Source organism: Phacochoerus africanus, chromosome 3 (assembly GCF_016906955.1).
Source record: "Phacochoerus africanus isolate WHEZ1 chromosome 3, ROS_Pafr_v1, whole genome shotgun sequence".
NCBI lineage: Eukaryota > Metazoa > Chordata > Mammalia > Artiodactyla > Suidae > Phacochoerus > Phacochoerus africanus.
In genome coordinates, this window is record NC_062546.1 from 95,705,426 (window position 1) to 95,725,891 (window position 20,466).

The following is a 20,466-nucleotide window of genomic DNA, read 5'->3' on the forward strand; positions in this document are numbered from 1 at the left end:
GCCGCAGCCCCGGCATATGGAAGTTCCCAGGCTAGGGGTCAAACTGGAGCTGCAGCTGTAGGCCTATGCCACAGCCACAGCAATGCCAGATCTGAGCCACATCTGCCTCCTACACCATAGCTCATGGCAACGCTGGGTCCTTAACCCACCGAGCTGGGCCAGGGATTGCACCTGCATCCTCATGGATGCTAGCCAGATTGGTTACCACTAAGCTACAATGGGAACTCAAAGCCATTTAAATATACATTTTTATACACTTGAGATATATTATTAACAAAGGAATGAGAACAGCCTTTTAATTTTTAAAGGCAGAAAACTATAATTTTCAGATAATATGACCTAAAGCAGGAAATTATTTAATTAAATTATTGATTATACTAAGTTCCTTTTCTATGGCTCCATAAAACAAGGTGTGTTTTCCCTTTTAGAGACTTAAGTTACCACATAACATAGTCATTGTTAAATTGTAATACAATTCCTACCTGATCATCATCTTCTACAACCACCAGGGTTAATTTATTCTTCTTAAAATCCAACCTGGTTATTTTGGGCCTACAATATAAGAATAACAGACAGACCTGAAATAAATGTCCTGTAAATTTAAAAAATGCGTTGTTACTTCAAACACATTAATCATCTAACTTATGCACTGAAAACTGACAGGCAGGTAAGCATAACCTGTACTGCTGAGCAAAAAAGTCTCCAATCTAAAAAACAATTAATAGAAAAAAAACTGAAAAGCAAAATCTCTGGCAAAATTTATGCTGCAAACATGTAAGACATAACTATGGTGTAAGAGAATCTCCAAGCCTAATGCTAACTGGAACTGGATACAGGAAAAACTATGAAGTTTTTAAAAGGCACAAAACCCCCCAAATTCCTGACCTTCAACTCTATTTTCTATAGCAATTTTGATTAAAGAAATCTTTAATTTAAAAAATAAAAATTTTTTTAAAACCTCACTTTATGGCCACTTTCCAACTCCAATTGATTCTTACAAGGTAGTACAAAAGATGCTAGAGCATTCTCTGGCCCCGAAGGCTGTTCCATCTGCCAAGTGGGAAGGCTGGAAGTGTCAGAAAATTTACGCTTAAGGACTAGGTCACTAAAAGCCCAGCTTTCTCACCTATCAAGGGACAATTATGAAGTTATTTACACTGAAGTATCCCAAGGAGTCTCTAGGAAGGACACCCGGAAGCAAAAGTAAACGAAATACTATCTTCGACTTTTTGAGGGAAAATAATTTTCAACTTAAAACTCCATCCTCAGTCCTTATCTAGAAAGCATAAGACAAGAATAAATCATTTTAAGGCATCCAAGGATTCAAATAATTTACCTCCTAAAATGCATTTCTTAGGCATTACTTGAGCCTATGTACTAGAAAAAAACAAAAGCAAAGAAAGAGGAAAATATGGAAAGAAGACAGAGATTCCTAAGTTAGAAAAAGGGAAAAGGAAGTCCCAAGACAAAAGCTGGAGAGCAGCCTAGGAGAGTGAACAGTTCCCACTGGAAAAGTATCTTTTCAGTAAACACTTGAGAATTTGAGAAAAAAAATGAAGAAGACAAAAGCAGGTCATTTAAAGAGATGCGTGGAATGCATGAAACCTAAGAGCTCTAGGAAAACAAAAACTATACGGAAAGGAAATGTAATCTCATTTGTGAGCTCAAGGATCTTAGGACTGTTCAGGAGAAGGACAGGACCAGGAGAGAGCAGTACTGCACAGGGAGCTCTACCAAGGGGTCTGTGCAAGGCTGCAGGAGGGGAACCTTCACAGCAGCAGGCCTCCCAGACAAGGTGGCACAGGGCCAGCACCAGGAGAGGAAGAGAAGGAGGGAACTCCCAGGAGAGAGGAGAATGGGAGAAGGGCTGTGTGTCTAGGCCATGGCATTTGGCAGCAGGGGGGAGTCGTCCCTGAGCCACAGAGCTCTGAAGGCAGCAGAGGTTTGGGGTCTCCTACAGCTACAGGATTTGCTTATCTATGGCCAGCAGATATGAAGTGCAGTTTGCAGTGAGATATGAAAACCAGACAGGCTCTTAGTGGCCAAAACTACACTTGGGTTATATTTAAAGCAACTGGATGTGTAAGAATTTGAGTTTGGCAGGCTTCGAGCTAATAGTCCTGGAGTTCTGGGAAGAAGTAAACAACAGAGGGGCTCAAAAACAAGATCTATCCTCAGCCCATGTACATATATAACACCAGTATACTACTAAGCTCTCCACCAGTACCCACAAAGACGTAATAATATAAACACGATTCACTGACTTCCAGCTTTTAGAAACAACCAGACAAAATCTGAAAACCTTAATTATGGTTATGAAATCCAGTAATATCTGTCCATGATATAAAAAGTCAAATGCAAATATAACGTAAAGGTATGGATGACAGAAGCTGGGACACAGAAAGAGAAGTTCAGCTCCACAGGAGGGGCCACAGTATTAACACCTCCTTCTTACACAATAAGGAGTTGGGAGTAAAAGACCATGGGACAAGAAATACTAAAAACAGTGACACTGTATGATGGAGGGAGTGGCCAAGTGAACATTTAATACACATATAAATATATAATATTTATTTTAAGGCACATATTCTGACATACCTTGAAACTGACGGAAAACACAACGAAGAGTTTTAAAAATTGCTTTGGAGGAAAGGACTAAAGATGAATAGGAAGATGACAGGACAGTTGCAATTCATTTATAAGACTTCAGAACTATTTCTAAATTCTATGTTTTGTATTAATTTCATATAAGTATTTCCCTTCATTAAAAAAAAAGAATAATTATCTTTGACGTGAACTCTGCTTACCAAAAAAATAAGCCAATTTTGGTCTCTCCTTCAAAAACAAGGACGCCTGTTGGGGTTAGTCCCAAGCTGTAGTCATTCCCATCTCTAGCCTAATTTAAGAAAAACAGAATATATTAGCTTTATTAGCATAAAACAGGTTTTACACTTTCACATAGCTGATTAATTTTCATATTGAATTATATCAATTACATATGGCTAATATTAATGTGCAAGATGTTTTCAACAATTAAAGTATCCAAAATCACATTCTCAAGAAAATTCATGCATACATAATTCACTGAAACACTACAGTTTTAAGGTATGTCTTCTTTGAAAAGAGATAGTTATCTTGCCACTACAAAGAAAGCTTTCCAGATTCTTCCCACATTCTAGTTGGTATTTAAGTCACAGATTTCGAAAAAGACTACCTTTCTGAGAAAATTGAGCTTCTTAAATTAAAAAGAACTTAAATCATCACATAAGCTATATATATTAGAGCTTACCAAAGTCTTCTCAATTTACCAATTTTCAACTTTACTGCCTTAATTTTTTTTTTTTTTGTCTTTTCTATGGCCACTCCTGCGGCATATGGAGGTTCCCAGGCTAGGGGTCTAATCGGAGCTGTTGCTGCCAGCCTACAGCAACGCAGCCACAGCAACGCAGGGTCCAAGCCGCGTCTGCAACCTACACCACAGCTCATGGCAACGCCGGGTCCTTAACCCACTGAGCAAGGCCAGGGACCAAACCCGCAACCTCATGGTTCCTAGTCGGATTCGTTAACCACTGCGCCACGACGGGAACTCCTACTTCCTTAATTATTAATTTCTTTTCCTTTTTTTTTTTTTGGCTGCACTTGCAGCATGCAAAAATTCCTGGGCCAGGGAATGAACCCGTGCCACAGTTGGAGCCTGTGCCACCAGCTATGGCAACAAAAGATTCCCCAACCTACTGCACCACAAGGGAACTTCCCTAAGTTATTTTCATTTTACAGAGCCCACTCAGCTTACATAAGATGATAGGAATACGAAATGAAAAAGTAGTAAGTGGCTTACAAATGAAAACAAGAACAACTTAAAAGCACATACATTTCTAGAGATTTTGGCTGTTTCCTCTTTCTTATTTTTGGGTAAGATTCTCATCACTCAGTATTTAATCTCAATCTTCATAACCACACAATGAAGTACTCAGTGTCAGCCCATGCAAACTCCATACCCTTCCTCACACTGAAAAATTCCAGCCACCTTGAACCAATAATTTTTTTTTTGTCTTTTGTCTTTTGTCGTTGTTGTTGTTGCTATTTCTTGGGCCGCTCCCTCGGCATATGGAGGTTCCCAGGCTAGGGGTTGAATCGGAGCTGTAGCCACTGGCCTACGCCAGAGCCACAGCAACGCGGGATCCGAGCCGCGTCTGCAACGTACACCACAGCTCACGGCAACGCCGGATCATTAACCCACTGAGCAAGGGCAGGGATCGAACCCGCAACCTCATGGTTCCTAGTCGGATTCGTTAACCACTGCGCCACGACGGGAACTCCATTGAACCAATAAATTTTTTAAAAAGCTTCAAAAGGGGTTCCCGTCATGGCTCAGGAATAAGGAACCTGACTAGTATCCATGAGAATGCAGGTTCAATCCTTGGCCTCGCTCAGTGGATAATGGATCTGGCATTGCCATGAGCTATGGTGCAGGTCACAGAAATGGCTCAGATCCCACATTGCTGTGGCTGTGGTGTAGGCTGGCAGCTGCAGCTCCACTTCAACCCCTAGCCTGGGAACTTCCGTATGCTGTGGGTGCAGCCCTAAAAAGATGATAGATGGAGTTCGAGTCGTGGCACAGCAAAAACAAATATGACTAGGAGCCATGAGGTTGCGGGTTCTATCCCTGGCCTCTCTCAGTGGGATAAGGCTCTGGTGTTGCCATAAGCTGTGGTGTAGGTCACAGATGCGGCTTGGTTCCTGCATTGTTGTGGCTGTGAAGTAGGCCGGCAGCTGTAGCCTAAACCTCCATATGCCTCTGGTGTGGCCCTAAAAAGCAAAAAAAAAAAGATGATAGATAAATAAATAAACAGCATCACAACACAGTGCTTACCTTGACCACATGCATATCAACCCCATACATTTCTAGCCACTTGGCTTTATTCAGATAATTGGTTTCAGCTTGTGCTGGTGTCTGACCTCTGAAATTTAAAAAAGTAATATATTTTAGGATAATAATAAATATAAAATGAATTCTATACCAAATATAGAAATAGAAGAAAACAAATTTGAAATCACTACTGTGGTGAAGCTAAGGTATGATCAAATGTCAAGTACCTGTATTCCTTCCATTTCTCAAAAATAGCCAGCTCCATCTCTTCAGTCTGAGTGGGCACAAACCTGAACTCAGACACAAGTTCGGGACTGTGCTCAGCAAGATCATAGTCACCAAGCTCAGCTACAAACATAAGGTTCACAAAGTTATCTTTTGTTAATAAGTTAACTCCCTGCTGAATCCTCCAAACCCATGTTATTAATAAAAACTAAGAAGATTAGATTCTTTCTTAAACTACAAAGCATGCACAATACCCAGACCATTCCCAAAAGTACATCTTGCTTATTTATTAGCCTTATGACCTATCTGGCCATACACAAGTCACACAAGTCTGGCTATAACCACAAGGTGTGGCTGATAGTGTCTTTTCAAGAAAATGTCATTCTCTTAATTTAGTCAAACCTTATTAATGCTTAGCTTTTGAAAATCTTTTAGCCTTCATAAGAAATATTTATTGATCTATTAAATAAACAAAAATATTTAGCAATCCTTAAAAAAAACAGGAGTTCCCGTTGTGGCACAGAGGTTAACGAATCCGACTAGGAACCATGAGGTTGCGGGTTCGATCCCTGCCCTTGCTCAGTGGGTTAACGATCCGGCGTTGCTGTGAGCTGTGGTGTAGGTTGCAGACACGGCTCGGATCCCGCGTTGCTGCGGCTCTGGCGTAGGCCGGTGGCTACAGCTCCGATTCGACCCCTGGCCTGGGAACCTCCATATGCCGCGGGTGCGGCCCAAGAAATACCAACAACAACAACAACAACAACAACAAAAAGACAAAAAAAAACAATTAGCTGCCATCTGTTAAGAAGCTAATATCATTGTAAGATACAATCACTGTTCTCCTGGAATTTTAAATTATTAACCCCCAAGAAATTTAACAACAGTGAAAAAATTACTAAAAAGTACTTGGGTAAAGGAGGCAGGAGGAAAAGTACTGAACAATGCACAAACATCTATATACGCTTCTGTGGTTATCTCTAAACTAGGTTTGAGGAAACAATGATCCTAATTTTCATATTTTAGAAATCTGTCCTTTAAAATAGTATTTTACACATATTAAAATATTTCCATTTTGGGAGTTTCCGTCGTGGAGCAGTGGTTAATGAATCTAACTGGGAACCACGGGGTTGCGGGTTCGATCCCTGCCCTTGCTCCGTGGGTTAACGATCCGGCGTTGCCGTGAGCTGCAGTGTAAGTTGCAGATGCGGCTTGGATCCCGCATTGCTGTGGCTCTGGCATAGGCCGGCGGCTACAGCTCCGATTACACCCCTAGCCTTGGAACCTCCATATGCCGCAGGAGTGGCCCTAGAAAAGGCAAAAAGACCAAATAAATAAATAAATATTTCCATTTTGATTAAAAAAAAAAAAATCCAGCTGTGGAGAGGAAAAAATACATGAGAACTACTTGAGATAATCATGAAAATGGTAATAACTTGTTTACTGAGCATCTACTCTACATACTAGACATATTACAGCCATACTGTCATTTAACTGCATAACCACCTAGGAAAATGTTATCATGCCCACTTTACTGCTGAGGAAATTGCTCTTTTGTTTGGATCACAAGTTCTTTAAGAACCAAACCAAATATGCTACATAATGTTGTTCAGGATATACACTAAAATGATAAAGAAAAACTGAACTTGGGAGTGTGAGAAAAGTGATAAAAATTATTCTGAAAAAATAGAAAATCACAAATGAGAAACAAGGAGTCCCTCTTATGAAGACAGGAGTGATAATTTGGCAAATTTACTCTTAAGGATCTTAATTAGCATTATGTGGTAAACTATGAGACATGAGACAATGAGATGCATAATACACAGCATGAAGTTTGAAGGAATCATAAAAATAATGGTACCATGGGCGAACGAGAAAGTAGGAAAGAAACTTTAGGAAAAGAAATATGACAAGTAGGGTTAAGAAATAACATAATAGAGCCACATGCATGAATCAGACAGTAAGTGTTTAGTAAGTATCACTTCAAATTACTGTTTTGTTAAATACACAAGTCTTTTTTTTTTTTTTCAGTTGCACCTGAGGTATGTGGAAGTTCCTGGCCAGGGATCGAACCCAAGCCCAAGTTGCAGCATCACTGCCAGATCCTTAACCCACTATGCCACACAGGAAACTTCACCCAAATCATTATTTTTAAGAAGTATACACTTTGGCTGTCTTGAAACTTACACAATGAAACACAGAATATATGAAGCCATAAGTGGTGGAACACAGATATTGAAAATGACAGCTTTTCAGTAGAACTGAGAGTTTTAGAATTTACAACCTCAAACGGCAATTAATAAAACTTAAACAATGTGCTTTCAAAAACAGATGCATGCAACTATATACTTGTGATCATTATAATGTTAGAGGCATGGCATTTCCAAACTAGTATCTGTTTGACATCCTGCAGATCAGAAAACAAGTTTTAGTTTGTCAACAGACTACAATAGCAGATGGAGACATGCAGATAGTAATTTACAACAGGGGAAAATTTTTGAAGTACAGAAATTTCTTCCAGTCACCAATCCTCTATCAACAGGAAAATATGCTTTCTAAAATAGGAGCAGCACAAAATAAGCAAAATATTAGGTTTACCACAAAATATGGAAAATTTAGTCCTATTATTACCAATACAATGGAAAAACAATTCTACTGGTCTTAGAGAGACTGAGGATAATATACACTTACTCCCCAAAAGCTTAAAATTATTAATGTCTTAATAATAATGATTATTTTGTATTCTAATGCATACTAATATTCTAGTCAGATTATTTCTTTCCATTCGTGAACAAGGACTGAAATTATAATTTTCCTAAAATGTCAAGTTTTCAGAAGAAAACACCTAAGTTTAACAAGTACTGGATCAGTGTAATAAGGTACAAAAGAGTTTTTTATTAATCTCATTTTTTGAAAAATGTTTTTTAAAAAAATCCTTAAAATAATTATCAGGAACTTTTAAGCACATGCTAAATATTTCTTTTATGGATTCATTTTTAAGAACAAGACTAAAGAAAGCAAACCAGGAGTTCCCACTGTGGTGCAGTGAAAACAAGTCCGACCAGTATCCATAAGGATGTGGATAAGATCCCTGACCTCACTCAGTGGGTCAGGGATCTGATGCTGCCATGAGCTGTGGCATAGGTCACAGATGTGGCTTGGATCCCACATCGCTGTGGCTGTAGTGTAGGCCAGCACTGATTCAACCCCTAGCCTGGAACTTCCATATGTCTCCAGTATGGCCCTAAAAAGCAAAAAAAAAAAAAGTAAATCATGCGGCTATAGGGACAATTTACTCATACATCACTGCATTCTTCTTAAAGGAAAAAAGTTAGCTGAGGATCCCATTATAATATATATAGAATTATCAAGTAAACTGCAATTTTTGTTTGAAAACACTATTAGATGAAAAGAGCAAATAAAATGAAAGGGAAGAAAAAGAAAGCGATGTTCTAAATCGAGTGAAAGTCAGAGCTGAATAATGATACAAGTTTACACAAAAACAGTGGTGTTTCTTTTCTTGCACATCACTTAATCTTTTGAAATCCTTATACACACAAAGAATTATGCTTTGCTCTTAACAATCAACAGGAAAGTTGCTTACCTTGCAAATTATAAGCTGCCAATTGCACAGCTGTCTCAAAGGGACAATCTAATCTGAGACCAAAACATAAATTTGTTAGACAAGTCAACCTCACAGCCTTCATCTTATGATAAATGGAAATAATACATACTGCACATTGATCATTTCCTTCTCATAATTAATTAACCATGAACTAATTTTCAAGCTACTCAGGAAAATGTGGTTTACCTTAAACTAATACTCACTTTCCACTAAGGATATCTTGTTTTAACTGAAGAACAAATAAATACCTAAGAAAAATAGAAGGCACACATTTAATTAGGCAGAACAATCTACTGTGAAAAATCTTCCCTTCTGAGAAGAAATATCATAACAAATAAAATTAAAATTTACAGTAAAGTCTGTAAAGGAAAAAAAGACTAGGAAACAAGAGGCAATAAGCATCAGGAAGATGGGAGAGAGTGCCCAAAGGGTAGCACCAGGATTGGTATAGAGCACAGAGCAGCACCTCGAAAGAAAGGTTTAAAGCAAGTTACTGAGAATGAGCTCTGTGACCTGATTTAACTTTCCTCTGACAATACAGCCACCTCATATGTAAAGGGATACAGCAATGATATACAGGTAAAAGCTATATAATCTTATTCATTAGTAGAGTGTTCAGGAGGAAACCCTTCTAAAGGCACTCAGCAACTCCGTTTTTACATATCTGTGCATGAGTCATAGATATGCATTATAGAGTCAATGAATAAACTCCAAGGAAGCATGACAAAATAAAAATAAATGTCTGTAAGTTATTTAGAGTTATTCAAAACTACTCGAGCAAACGCAGGATTTAACTGTTTAATTAATCAATGGCATTTCAATAAAGTCAGGAGTCAACCTGAAATAACTCCCAGTGGCCAAAGATAGATCATTTTCAATATCAATAAATATAATAATGTACTAAAACACATCAGTCCTGTTGATAATTCATGAGTTGATAATGACATTTTAAAGGAAAATATTCTATACTTAAAAAAAAACACTATCCCCAAATGAAATTCTATTTTTTGATGTCTTGTTACCAGGGGCAAAGTATCCATTCCATTAGCTGTCTATAAACTGGAAAGAATTATAAAGACGATCTATCAATGTCTTTAGCTAGCCTGACCAAAACTTTACTCTTGTACGCAACTCCAGAGAGTGGTCTTACCGGGTTAGCTCTTCACGAAGATTATTTGGTTCTGAGGAATAAAACTTAACTCGTAGATGCAGACAATAGGGTGAACCAACTGCCATTAAAAGAAAAAAAGAAAGAGAGAGAGAAGGGGGCTTTAATATTTTTTCAATATAGGTATTTAAATAGTAAAAAATCTGAGTTCCCATTGTGGCTCAGTAGTAACTGTATCCCTGAGGATGCAGGTTTGATCCCTTGCCTTGCTCAGTGGGTTAAGGATCTGGCATTGCTGTGGCTGTGACGCAGGCCTGCAGCTGCAGCTCCACTCGACCCCTAGGCTGGGAGCTTCCATATGCTGCACCTGTGGACCTAAAAAGCAAAATAAATAAATGAATAAATAGTAAAAATTTTCAATCAGTAAATATGTCAAAAACTGGAGACTCAGAGGTAATGAACCCAACTAGTATCTATGAGGACTCGGGTTCAATCCTTGGCCTTGCTCAGTGGGTTAAGGATCAGTGTTGCCATGAGCTGTGGTGTAGGTCACAGATGTGGCTTGGATCTCTCATTGCTGTGGCTGTAGTTCAGGCCTGCAGCTCCAATGTGACCCCTAGCCTGGGAACTTCCATATGCCACAGGTGCGGCCCTAAAAAGACAACAACAACAAAAAGATAGGAACTTCTGAACTGGAAAAATGAAAGACATGCTTTACAAATTAAAAAAAAAAAATCTACTGAAGTGTAAGATAACAGATTGCTGTAGCAATAGGTGACACTGTTAGCTTGATTAAGCCTCACACAAAAAAGATCAATCAACAGCTGTTTTAAATGTACCAATGATCGCACTACTGCCACAGTCACCTGTCCTCCCAAGATAGCTCCAGGTTATTCTAACAGTCCAAATAAAAGTCTTGGCCAACCATGCTCTAACAGCCCTAAAAACCCACTAAAAGCATGGAGAATGCCAGTTATAAACTGCACATGGCAAATCTTCCCACTCACTTCCCAATCTACTTCACCTACCCATTCACCCCCATATTCTCATGGTCCCATTATTTTGTAAAGCAAAGAGTTGAGGTGCCCTAAAATCTCTGTTACTACAAAAAACACAAGGGATTACAGACTAGACACCGGTATTTTTGCCTATTACTAAGAATAATAGACATTTTTTATGTGAATTGCTTCTTTTCACTATGCTTAATATTTTAAAAAGTTAATCTTAAAATCTAAAGATATTTTCTAGAGCAGGGCAGATACCAAACAAGAAAATACCAACGTAAGTAATTAGTAAATAAAAGTCAAGCATCTCATGGGAACTCAATATTACTTGCAAGCTGCAAGCCTTTCTCCTAGAAACAAACTATAAGGCACTTAAATACAGACTACCATTGACTCTCTATATAATTTAGAGGGGTAAATCAGTATATGAGACAATCATTTTTAGAAAGTAGAGATGTTGGAGTTTCCGTCGTAGCGCAGTGGTTGATGAATCTGACTAGGAACCATGAGGTTGCGGGTTCGATCCCTGCCCTTGCTCAGTGGGTAGGGGATCCGGCATTGTCGTGAGCTGCGGTGTAGGTTGCAGACCCGGCTCAGATCCCGCATTGCTGTGGCTCTGGCGTAGGCTGGCAGCTACAGCTCTGATTGGACTCCTAGCCTGGGAACCTCCATGTGCCGTAAGTGCAGCCCTAAAAAAAGCAAAAAAAAAAAAAAAGAAAGAAAGAAAGAAAGTAGAGATGCTAAGAAACCCACTGGGAACATGATTTATGTTCTTACTATCAGAAATTAGTTTCTAATATATAACTATGTCTAATTCAGTTTTCACCTTTTTCACAATTTTTTCAACACTTACTTTTTACTTGCTTTTTGATGCTCTTTGTACCATCCAACCAATGCTAAAAACAAAAACAAAAAGGTAGCTCTTAAGTAGATGAGAGATAACATTTTAATTAGTAAAAGTTAATTTTCATCATGCTTTTGCTGATAAACACAAGGAAATATTTCACAAGAGAAAAACAAAAGTGAGGAGTTCCCATTGTGGCTCAGAGATAATGAACCCAACTAGTATCCATGAAGACTTGGGTATGATCCCTGGCCTTGCTCAGTGGGTTAAAGATCCAGCACTGCCATGAGCTGTGGTGTAGGTCACATGTACAGCTTGGATCTGGCACTGCTGTGGCGTAGGCTGGCAGCTACAGCTCCAATTCAACCTCTAGCTTGGGAACCTCATATGCTGTGGGTGTGGCCCTAAAAAGATGAAGGAAGGAAGGGATGGAGAAAGGGAGAAAGGAAGGAAAACAAAAGCAAGACTGAAAATCAGGGGGTGGATATTAATCTGCCCAGAATCCACAGCAAGTTTATGACACATGCGAACAACAACAAAAAAGGCCTAAAACTTCGACTTCTTTAAACATTTCCTTCGCCCTCTTCATAACAAGGATATACTCTTAATTCTGTCCCTTAGTTTGTCTCGCTGTTCCCCAAAAGATGAATCTTTCAAAACTGATAAAATGACACAAAAGAAAAGTATCCTCATAATCTAGTGCTTGGCTCATTCTTGTAATAAAAACGTGAGATTTATTAACAGATCATAACCCCAAATTAAGTGAAATAACAGTGTCACATATTTTAAACTAGATCCTACTCAAAGTAGTTGTTTTTAAAAGAGCCTGCATAATAAGATTATATCTTTTTCATAATCAAGGCCCTATTATTTAATAAGCAGTCTGAGCTCCTTTGCTTTACAAATAAAAAATGATTACATTATGATTAGCAGCTTCTGGTTTCAAGAGTGATACTCTTTTTGGTTTCTGTAACCTCTTCACTCTGAAATGCCCAAAACACAAACAGACCTGAGAACCAATTCCAGAGACTCACACTTATAAACCATTCCCAGCTCACTTCTCATTATTAATCCCCTTACACTGCAAATCCTAACCCAGACTGGATGCACTCATCCCATAAGATACACAGGACTGTGTTCTCTTTAGCATGCTTACAATTTCAAGCCCCCTAAACCAAAGCAGTGCTCCTGTGCTAACAGAGCTGAGGAATCCAGCTCAGAATCCAGAGAGGCAGAGAGTGGGTAAACAAGGCTGCATTGTTAACAGACTTGGAACCACTGGCTCTTCTTGCCAATTATTTGCCTAGCCTCTTCTCCCCATTCTCTGCCAAGATCCAAAAGTGAAAGTCACCGAAATACCAGTGTGTCAGCAAAGCACCTCTGCAAGTCGAAGTAAGATGGTCAGTAAACACTGCAAAAGGCAATTAAATACTGTTCAATATCTTCTCTGGATTCCAAGTGTGTAGGCACTAGCTATCTCTCATCTTTCAATAAATTCAGCTGGACATACACTTTACGCATTTCAATTTGGCAAAGTTCAGCTTTGCACATCCCTCTATCAATATAATGTTAGGCCAGCCAGTAGGCAGAACACAATTGAGTCTGTTAACTGAAAAAGATTTCAACTTAGGACAGTGAAAAGCTCATCCACCATGACCAAGCCTGGTACTCTACTATTCAAAAACTCCAGACTTCATTGTGCAAAATGCCAACCACAGCCTAATGCCAATCATGTACTATGTCTGAGATAAAATCTGCTTATATGCCCTGGAATGTTTTCTCCCCAAAACCAAGGATCTGGGATTTGTCATCTTAAGCTTTCATTTATTACTGCAATAAATTAATAAATGGATGGCTGGTCCCTTGAGCAGTCTCAACATGACCATACTTAGGGAAACTCTCATACACCATAAGCAGTACAAATGAGCATAGACCTTCTAGGAGACAATGACTATGTCTTTTTTTTTTTGGTCTTTTTAACAGTTTTAATGGTATAGGTAAGTTTCCAGATTATTAAGTATTTTAGCTTTCATTCTTATTAATTGTTGCACAGTTCCGTCATGTTGAAATACTTTATTTAACCAGTTCACTAATTGTTGGATATATAGATTGTCTTAATTTTCTCTGATGTAATTCCTTGTGGATTAAATCATCCATAATGATTTCTAGATGTAGAATTGCTGAGTCACAGACTCAGAGTTACTTTTAAGACATAGTTGGGTTCCCGCAATGGCGCAATGGTTAACAAATCCGACTAGGAACCATGAGGTTGTGTGTGGGCTCGATCCCTGGCCTTGCTCAGTGGGTTAAGGATCAGGCGTTGCTGTGACCTGTGGTATACATTGCAGACGTGGCTCAGATCTGACGTTGCTGTGGATGTGGTGTAGGCTGGCAGCTGTAGCTCCAATTCTACCCCTAGCCTGGGAACCTCCACATGCCATGGGCGTGGCCCTGAAAAGCAAAAAAAAAAAAAAAAAAAAAAAATTAAAGGCAGATTACAACGCATAGTAAAATGTTTTGCCAACATGTACAAATTTGTACAGTTGATCCTTGAACAAAGAGGGTCTGAACTCCACAGGCCCACTCATACGTGGATTTTTTTCACTAAACACACACTACAGTACTACACAATCCTAGGTGGGTTGAATTCACAGATGCAGAACCCTAGATACAGAGGGCCAACCATAAAAGTTACATGCTGATTTTCAACTACATGGAGGGTCAGCACTCCTAACCCCCACACTGTTCATGGGTCAACTATATATAAACATGCCTTCTCTTTCAGACTGAGGCAATCCATAATGAAACAGTAACAGAAATGCTATATCTAGGTGGCTGAGATGGCTGATTTTTCTTTGTGCCTTCCTGTATTTTTAATATACTCTATAAGAGTACATTATTACTTACAATAATCATGCATCCCCTTATTTAATATGTAATATATTCATATGCCCTAATTTTTGGAAACATTAAAAGGTATACGGGAATTCCCTTGTGGTTCAGCGGGTTAAGGATCCAGCATTGTCACTGCTATGGCTCAGATGGCAGCTGTGGTGCAGGTTCCATCCTTGGCCTGGGAACTTTCCCATGAAGTGAGTATACTGCCTGGGAAAAAAAGGTATACAGTCAAGAGTCCCTTCAAGCCCTGCAATACCCCATATACCCAACTTCTGTCACTATATGCACCATTCCTTACCCCAAGAAGTTACTGGCTTCTGATTCCTTCTAGAGTTTCTTCAAACAAGTAAAAAAGAAGGGGAAAAATTGTATGTTGGTAAAGAGCAAAGAAATTATCAATGGGCTGAAAATAACAGGCTAAATGTAAATTTTGACAGAATACTTTGCTGTACAGTAGAAACTGATAGAACACTGTAAATCAACTATAATGGAAAAAATGAAAATCATAAAAAAATAAATTTTACAAAGAAAAAAATTCTTTGACAGAATAAAGGATATTGAGAAGGAAACAATATTAGGCCAATACTATTTTAAGAACAACCTAAAACCTTTCTCAGACAGTTATAAGTTTTTTCCACTTTAAGGACATTTAGGGCTGGTCTCATAAACAGACCTTTAATCTCTAATTTGTACCTGAATATTCTAAGCACATTAAACATACAATCATCCTGGTGACACAAAGGATCAGTTTTCTTTCAAGGAGGCATTTTAATCTCTTTTCTACCTGCGTTTGATAGCTTCTACACTCTGCACTCCTTTAAAACAATCCAAAACTCAGATAAAGCATCAAGCACATTTTAAAGTGAAATTTAGGAGCTGGGGGAGTCATTCTGGGGAAGGTCTGAGTTCATGTTTGCATATTCTCAAGTCTGTTTTCTTTCATCTCCTCCACATTCCAAGCCCAGGGACTGGAAAATTCAGAGCTCAGAGACAGGCACTGATGGTATTTTCCTTGAATCAGGGTCTTCGGGATAAATTACAACAGAAGATAAAGGTGACAGCATGCAGATAGAGACTCTTGGATGCATAGTGTGAAACTAATATGGTTCTTTTACCTTCTGTACCTTAAAAAGGAAACAAACTTCCTTCTAATTTCCTACTTTTCAAATCTAGTTGATAAACTTAGAATTCAAAGGATATGGAAAGCTACATTTCTTTCCATCCTATTGAGCTAGGCATAAAAGAACAATTACTTACTTGTGTGTCTTAAAATATATATAATATATAATCACAGACATAACGGTCATAACTAAACCAAACAAAGAATCACATAGGAAGCTTCCAAAACACTAACATACACGCACCCTTATCCCAGGCCCTATAGTCAGTCTATAAACAACTCCTCAAATGAATGATTCCTGACTTCTAACTGCCTGTCGGGCTCTACTAAAGAAATGCACCACTACTTCTGCTCAAAGACCTTATAGCAGAGAAATGTTAACCATCTTTCCAAACAACTGCCTCTGCAAGAAATATTCCTCCTGTGAGGAGTAGAGGCTTATGCTCTGAATTAAAGGATTATTTTAAAGCAAATTTTAACATTTTAAACAATTAACAAATGTTTAAAATCTATGCTATGAAGCAGTACACTGTACTGCTGTACTCAAAACATTTCCAATTTATTCTAGATTTCATTATAAATTCTACCTAGTTGATTCTTTTTTGGCATTAAAAGTTTGTGTTTAAGACACTCCAGATGAAGACTTAGATAAAGCCATTAAAATATATTTTCCACTGTACCTTTCTGTATATTATTAGTATGCTCTCTTAGGATTCCTAAAAGTCAAATTTATAATGGAAATACAGATGAGTTAGGTAGGCTCTATATTCACTCACTGGAGGTAGAACACATAATCTATGTTGGAAATACATTTAAAAAAACAAACAAACTGGAGTTCTCATTGTGGCTCAGTGGATTAAGGACCTGACATATTATCCATTAGGATACAGGTTCAATCTCTGGCCTCATTCAGTGAGTTAAGGATATGGCTTGGTCACACACAGCATAGGGTGCAGATGTGGCTTCCATCTGGTGTTGGTGTGTCTGTGGTGTAGGCCTACAGCTGCAGCTCCAATTCAACCCCCGACCCAGGAACTTCATATGCCTCAGGTGTGGCCGTACAAAAAAACCAGTTCCTCCCTGTTCAGTATATATATGTCCCTGTGTGTGTGTGTGTCACAATACAGAATACGTACATATGTATATTTAACTTATAGGTTATCTCTTTATTATTCACTCTCCACTACCTTATTGAATCCTGTTATTTGTGTTAAGTTTTCAGTTACAATCCCATCAGTTGCTAGCAGTGATCATTTTACCTCTTCCTTTCCAACATTTGTAACTTCTATAACTGCATTTGCTGGTACTTCAACTATGAAATTAAATAGCAGAGGTAATAATGGGCATCTTTGTCACCTGCCTGTCTTTAGTAGGAATGCTTCTATTGTTTCTCTGTTAATCTAAAGTTGTTTGTTTGTTGTTCCTTAATCATCAAAAATCTGTATAGAAAGAGGACAGAGCCCCTGAGCAGGCACCAGGTCTGCTTTCCCCAGGTGCCACCTGCTGGGCCACCTGTCTGTCCAATGCCTAATTCTCCCCTGGAGGTGGGCTCACCTTCCAAAACTGGCTAGCTCTACACTGAGAGAAAGAGAGCAATTCTGTGTAGGCCAAAATCCACTAGGTTTTTTGTGTGTTTTGTTTTGTTTTTTTCTCTTTACGGCCTGTGGCATATGAAAGTTCCCCAGGCTAGGGGTCAAATCAGAGCTACAGCTGCCAGCCTATAGCCACAGCAACGCCAGATCTGAGCCGAATCTACAACCCATGCTGCATTTGAATGTAGTTTCATTGAAGTACATGATAAAGCAGTAAGAGCATAAATGGTTAATCTGTTTAGAAGTGGCATACATCACATAAACTCACATTCTATTGCCAAAAGCAAGTCACATGGTCAAAACCTAGTATCAACCAAGCAAGAAAGTATAATCCTCTTATAGTAAAAGCAGAAAACAATCCCATATACAACATAAGATGAATTATACAGACTGATATCCTTACATCTCTGAGAATAAATGCCAACAAGATCATAATGTATTATTTATACTTTTTTTTTGTCTTTTTGCCATTTCTTGGGCCGATCCCACGGCATATGGAGGTTCCCAGGCTAGGGGTCTAATTGGAGCTGTAGCCGCTGGCCTACACCAGAGCCACAGCAACTCGGGATCCGAGCCGCATCTGCGACCTACACCACAACTCATGGCAACGCCGGGTCCTTAACCCACTGAGCAAGGCCAGGGATCAAACCTGCAACCTCATGGTTCCTAGTCGGATTCGTTAACCACTGTGCCACGACGGGAACTCCTATTTATACTCTTAATAAGCTATCAAACATAGATATTACATATATGTAACAAACAATATAAGCTATCAAATTGATTTAAGAAAAAGGCAAAAAACAGTTACTATTGCTGTGTTCTTTCTCCTTCTTTTGCAAGTATTAGGAGAAATGTTACCTATTATTTCCCTTTTCTGAACATAAGTGTCTACAATCTAGGTAACTCATTCTTCTTTAAAAATTTGATTGGACCAGTTAAAATTCTAAGCTCTAAATATGAAGTCTGAAAAACTTTATCAACCAGAGGTCACAAAATATAGATATATCAGAGGATTAAATCTTGGCCCTGAAACATGTTTTGTTTGGGCCACACTATATTTTTCACATTCTTTTTTAAAAAATTATCATGAAATATTCACAGAAAGCTGTAATCATAAGAGCAAGAGGTCCTGCTATCTCCCCCCATATTCCCCCAATGCTTGCATCATACATAACTATAGTACAATATTAAAATCAGGAAATTGGCATTGGTACCACGTGCATAGATAGTTCTATGTCATTTTGTCACACATCTAGATTCCTGTAACTGATGCCACAATCAAGATAAAGAAATATTCCATTATCACCAAGAGCTCTCTCATATTACACCTTTACAAGCACAATGACCTCCGACCTTCAATATCCCTACACCTGGGCAACCATTAATTTGATCTCTACCTCTATAATTTTATCAAGAATGTTATATAATCAGCAGATTAAGAACCCAACTAGTATCCATGAGGATGCAGGTTCGACCCCCGGCCTTGCTGAGTTAAGGATCCAGCATTGCTATGAGCTGTGGTGCAGGTCCAAAGATGCAGCTTAAATCTGGTATTGCTGTGGCTGACAGGCCGCCCGCTGCAGCTCTGATTTGACCCCTAGCCTGAGAACTTCCATATGCCACAGGTATGGCCGTTAAATAAATAAAGAAATAATAAAGAAAAAAACAATGTTATATAAATGTAAGCATACAGTATATGACCTCTTCAGAATGAGTGTTTTTGTTTTTATTTGCAAAATGCCCCTGAAATCCATCCAAGCTGTGTGTATCAATAGATTTTTGTCTTACATTGCTGAATAGTATTCCAAGGTATCAATGTGCCATGGTTTATTTAATCATTACTCTACTGTAAGACCCTTCGGTTTTTTCAAGTTTTTTGCCATTACTAATAAAGTTGCCATAAGCAATCAAGCAGTTTTTTGTGAAAAAATTAAGTCTCATTTCTCTGGGGTAAACGACTATACATACAATTGTTGAGTCATATGGTAAGTATATATTCAGTGTTTTAAGAAATTGCCAGACTATTTTCCATAGTGACTATACCATTTTTACATTCCCAAAACCAATATATGAGAGATTCCATTCCTCCACATCCCATCAGCATTTGGAGCTGTGTATTTTTTAATTTTAGCTATTCTCACAGATGTATAGTGACGACATCCCATCAAGGTCTTATTTTGCATTTTCCCAGTGTCCTGTGATGTTTAACATCTTAATGCTTCTGTATATCCTCATTGATGAAATGTCTCTCCACATCTTTGGTTCACTTTCTAACTGGATTGTTTGTTTTTTAAATACTGAGTTCAGGAATTCTTTATATACACTAAATATGAGTTCTCTGTGAGATATGCGATTTGCAAATATTTTCTCCCAGTCTATAGCTGGCTTTTCATCCTCTGAACAGTGTCTTTCCCAGAGTGAAAGGTTTTTAATTTTGATAAAATTCATTTTATCAATATTTAAAAAATGGATCATGTTTTTGGTGTCAGGTCTAATAGCTCTTCTTCAAGTCCAAGGTCCCAAAGATTCTCTCCTATGTATTTCTGAGTTTATAGTCTTACATTTTATATTTATGTACACTATCTATTTTTGAGTTAATTTTTATACAGGTATATGGTTTAGGTCAGGATTCATTTTTTTGCCTGATAATCCAACTGCTCCAGCGCCATTTATTAAGACTACCCTTCTTTCATTCAATTAGTCTGGCATCTTAGTCAAAAACCAGTTGGCCATACTTGTGAAAGGCTATTTCTGGGTTCCCTATTTTGTTCCACTAATATATGTATCTGTGATTCATACTATACCAATACCACACAGTCCTGTTTAAGTAGTTGCAAAATAAGTCTTGAAGCTCACTACAGCAATTCCCCCCACTCTTTTTCTTTTTCAAAACTGTTTTTAGCTATTTTAGATCTTTTTCCATTTAAGTTTTAACAAAATTTTGTCTATATCTACAAAAGATCTTCTGTAATTTTGATACAAACTGCATTAAACTCTTATATCAACTAAGGAAGAACTGATTACTTTCTTGAATCTTTTAATCCACACACAGTATGTCTCTCCATTTATTTAGCTCTTTTTGATTTCTTTCATCAGACACTACTTTATAAAATTTAACCACCGTTTTTAAAAAATGCAAGACTTATGGAGTTCCCTAGTGGCTCAGCAGGTTAAGGACCTGGC

The 20,466-nt window shown here is 38.2% G+C and overlaps 1 protein-coding gene across 3 annotated transcripts in view; it reads right to left on the reverse strand.

Moving 5' to 3' along the window:
• The window catches only part of EPB41L5 (erythrocyte membrane protein band 4.1 like 5), a 136,110-nt gene that overhangs the window by 89,953 nt on the left and 25,691 nt on the right, over positions 1-20,466 (reverse strand). For all 3 annotated transcript variants that reach the window (XM_047772183.1, XM_047772182.1, XM_047772184.1), the window contains exons 4-11: positions 11,683-11,725; positions 9,868-9,946; positions 8,921-8,965; positions 8,697-8,749; positions 5,098-5,218; positions 4,874-4,961; positions 2,808-2,896; positions 483-552 (exon numbers count right to left, since the gene is read on the reverse strand). In XM_047772183.1, coding sequence (XP_047628139.1) covers positions 483-552; positions 2,808-2,896; positions 4,874-4,961; positions 5,098-5,218; positions 8,697-8,749; positions 8,921-8,965; positions 9,868-9,946; positions 11,683-11,725 — 588 coding nt within the window. The remainder of the gene's footprint in view (positions 1-482; positions 553-2,807; positions 2,897-4,873; positions 4,962-5,097; positions 5,219-8,696; positions 8,750-8,920; positions 8,966-9,867; positions 9,947-11,682; positions 11,726-20,466) is intronic.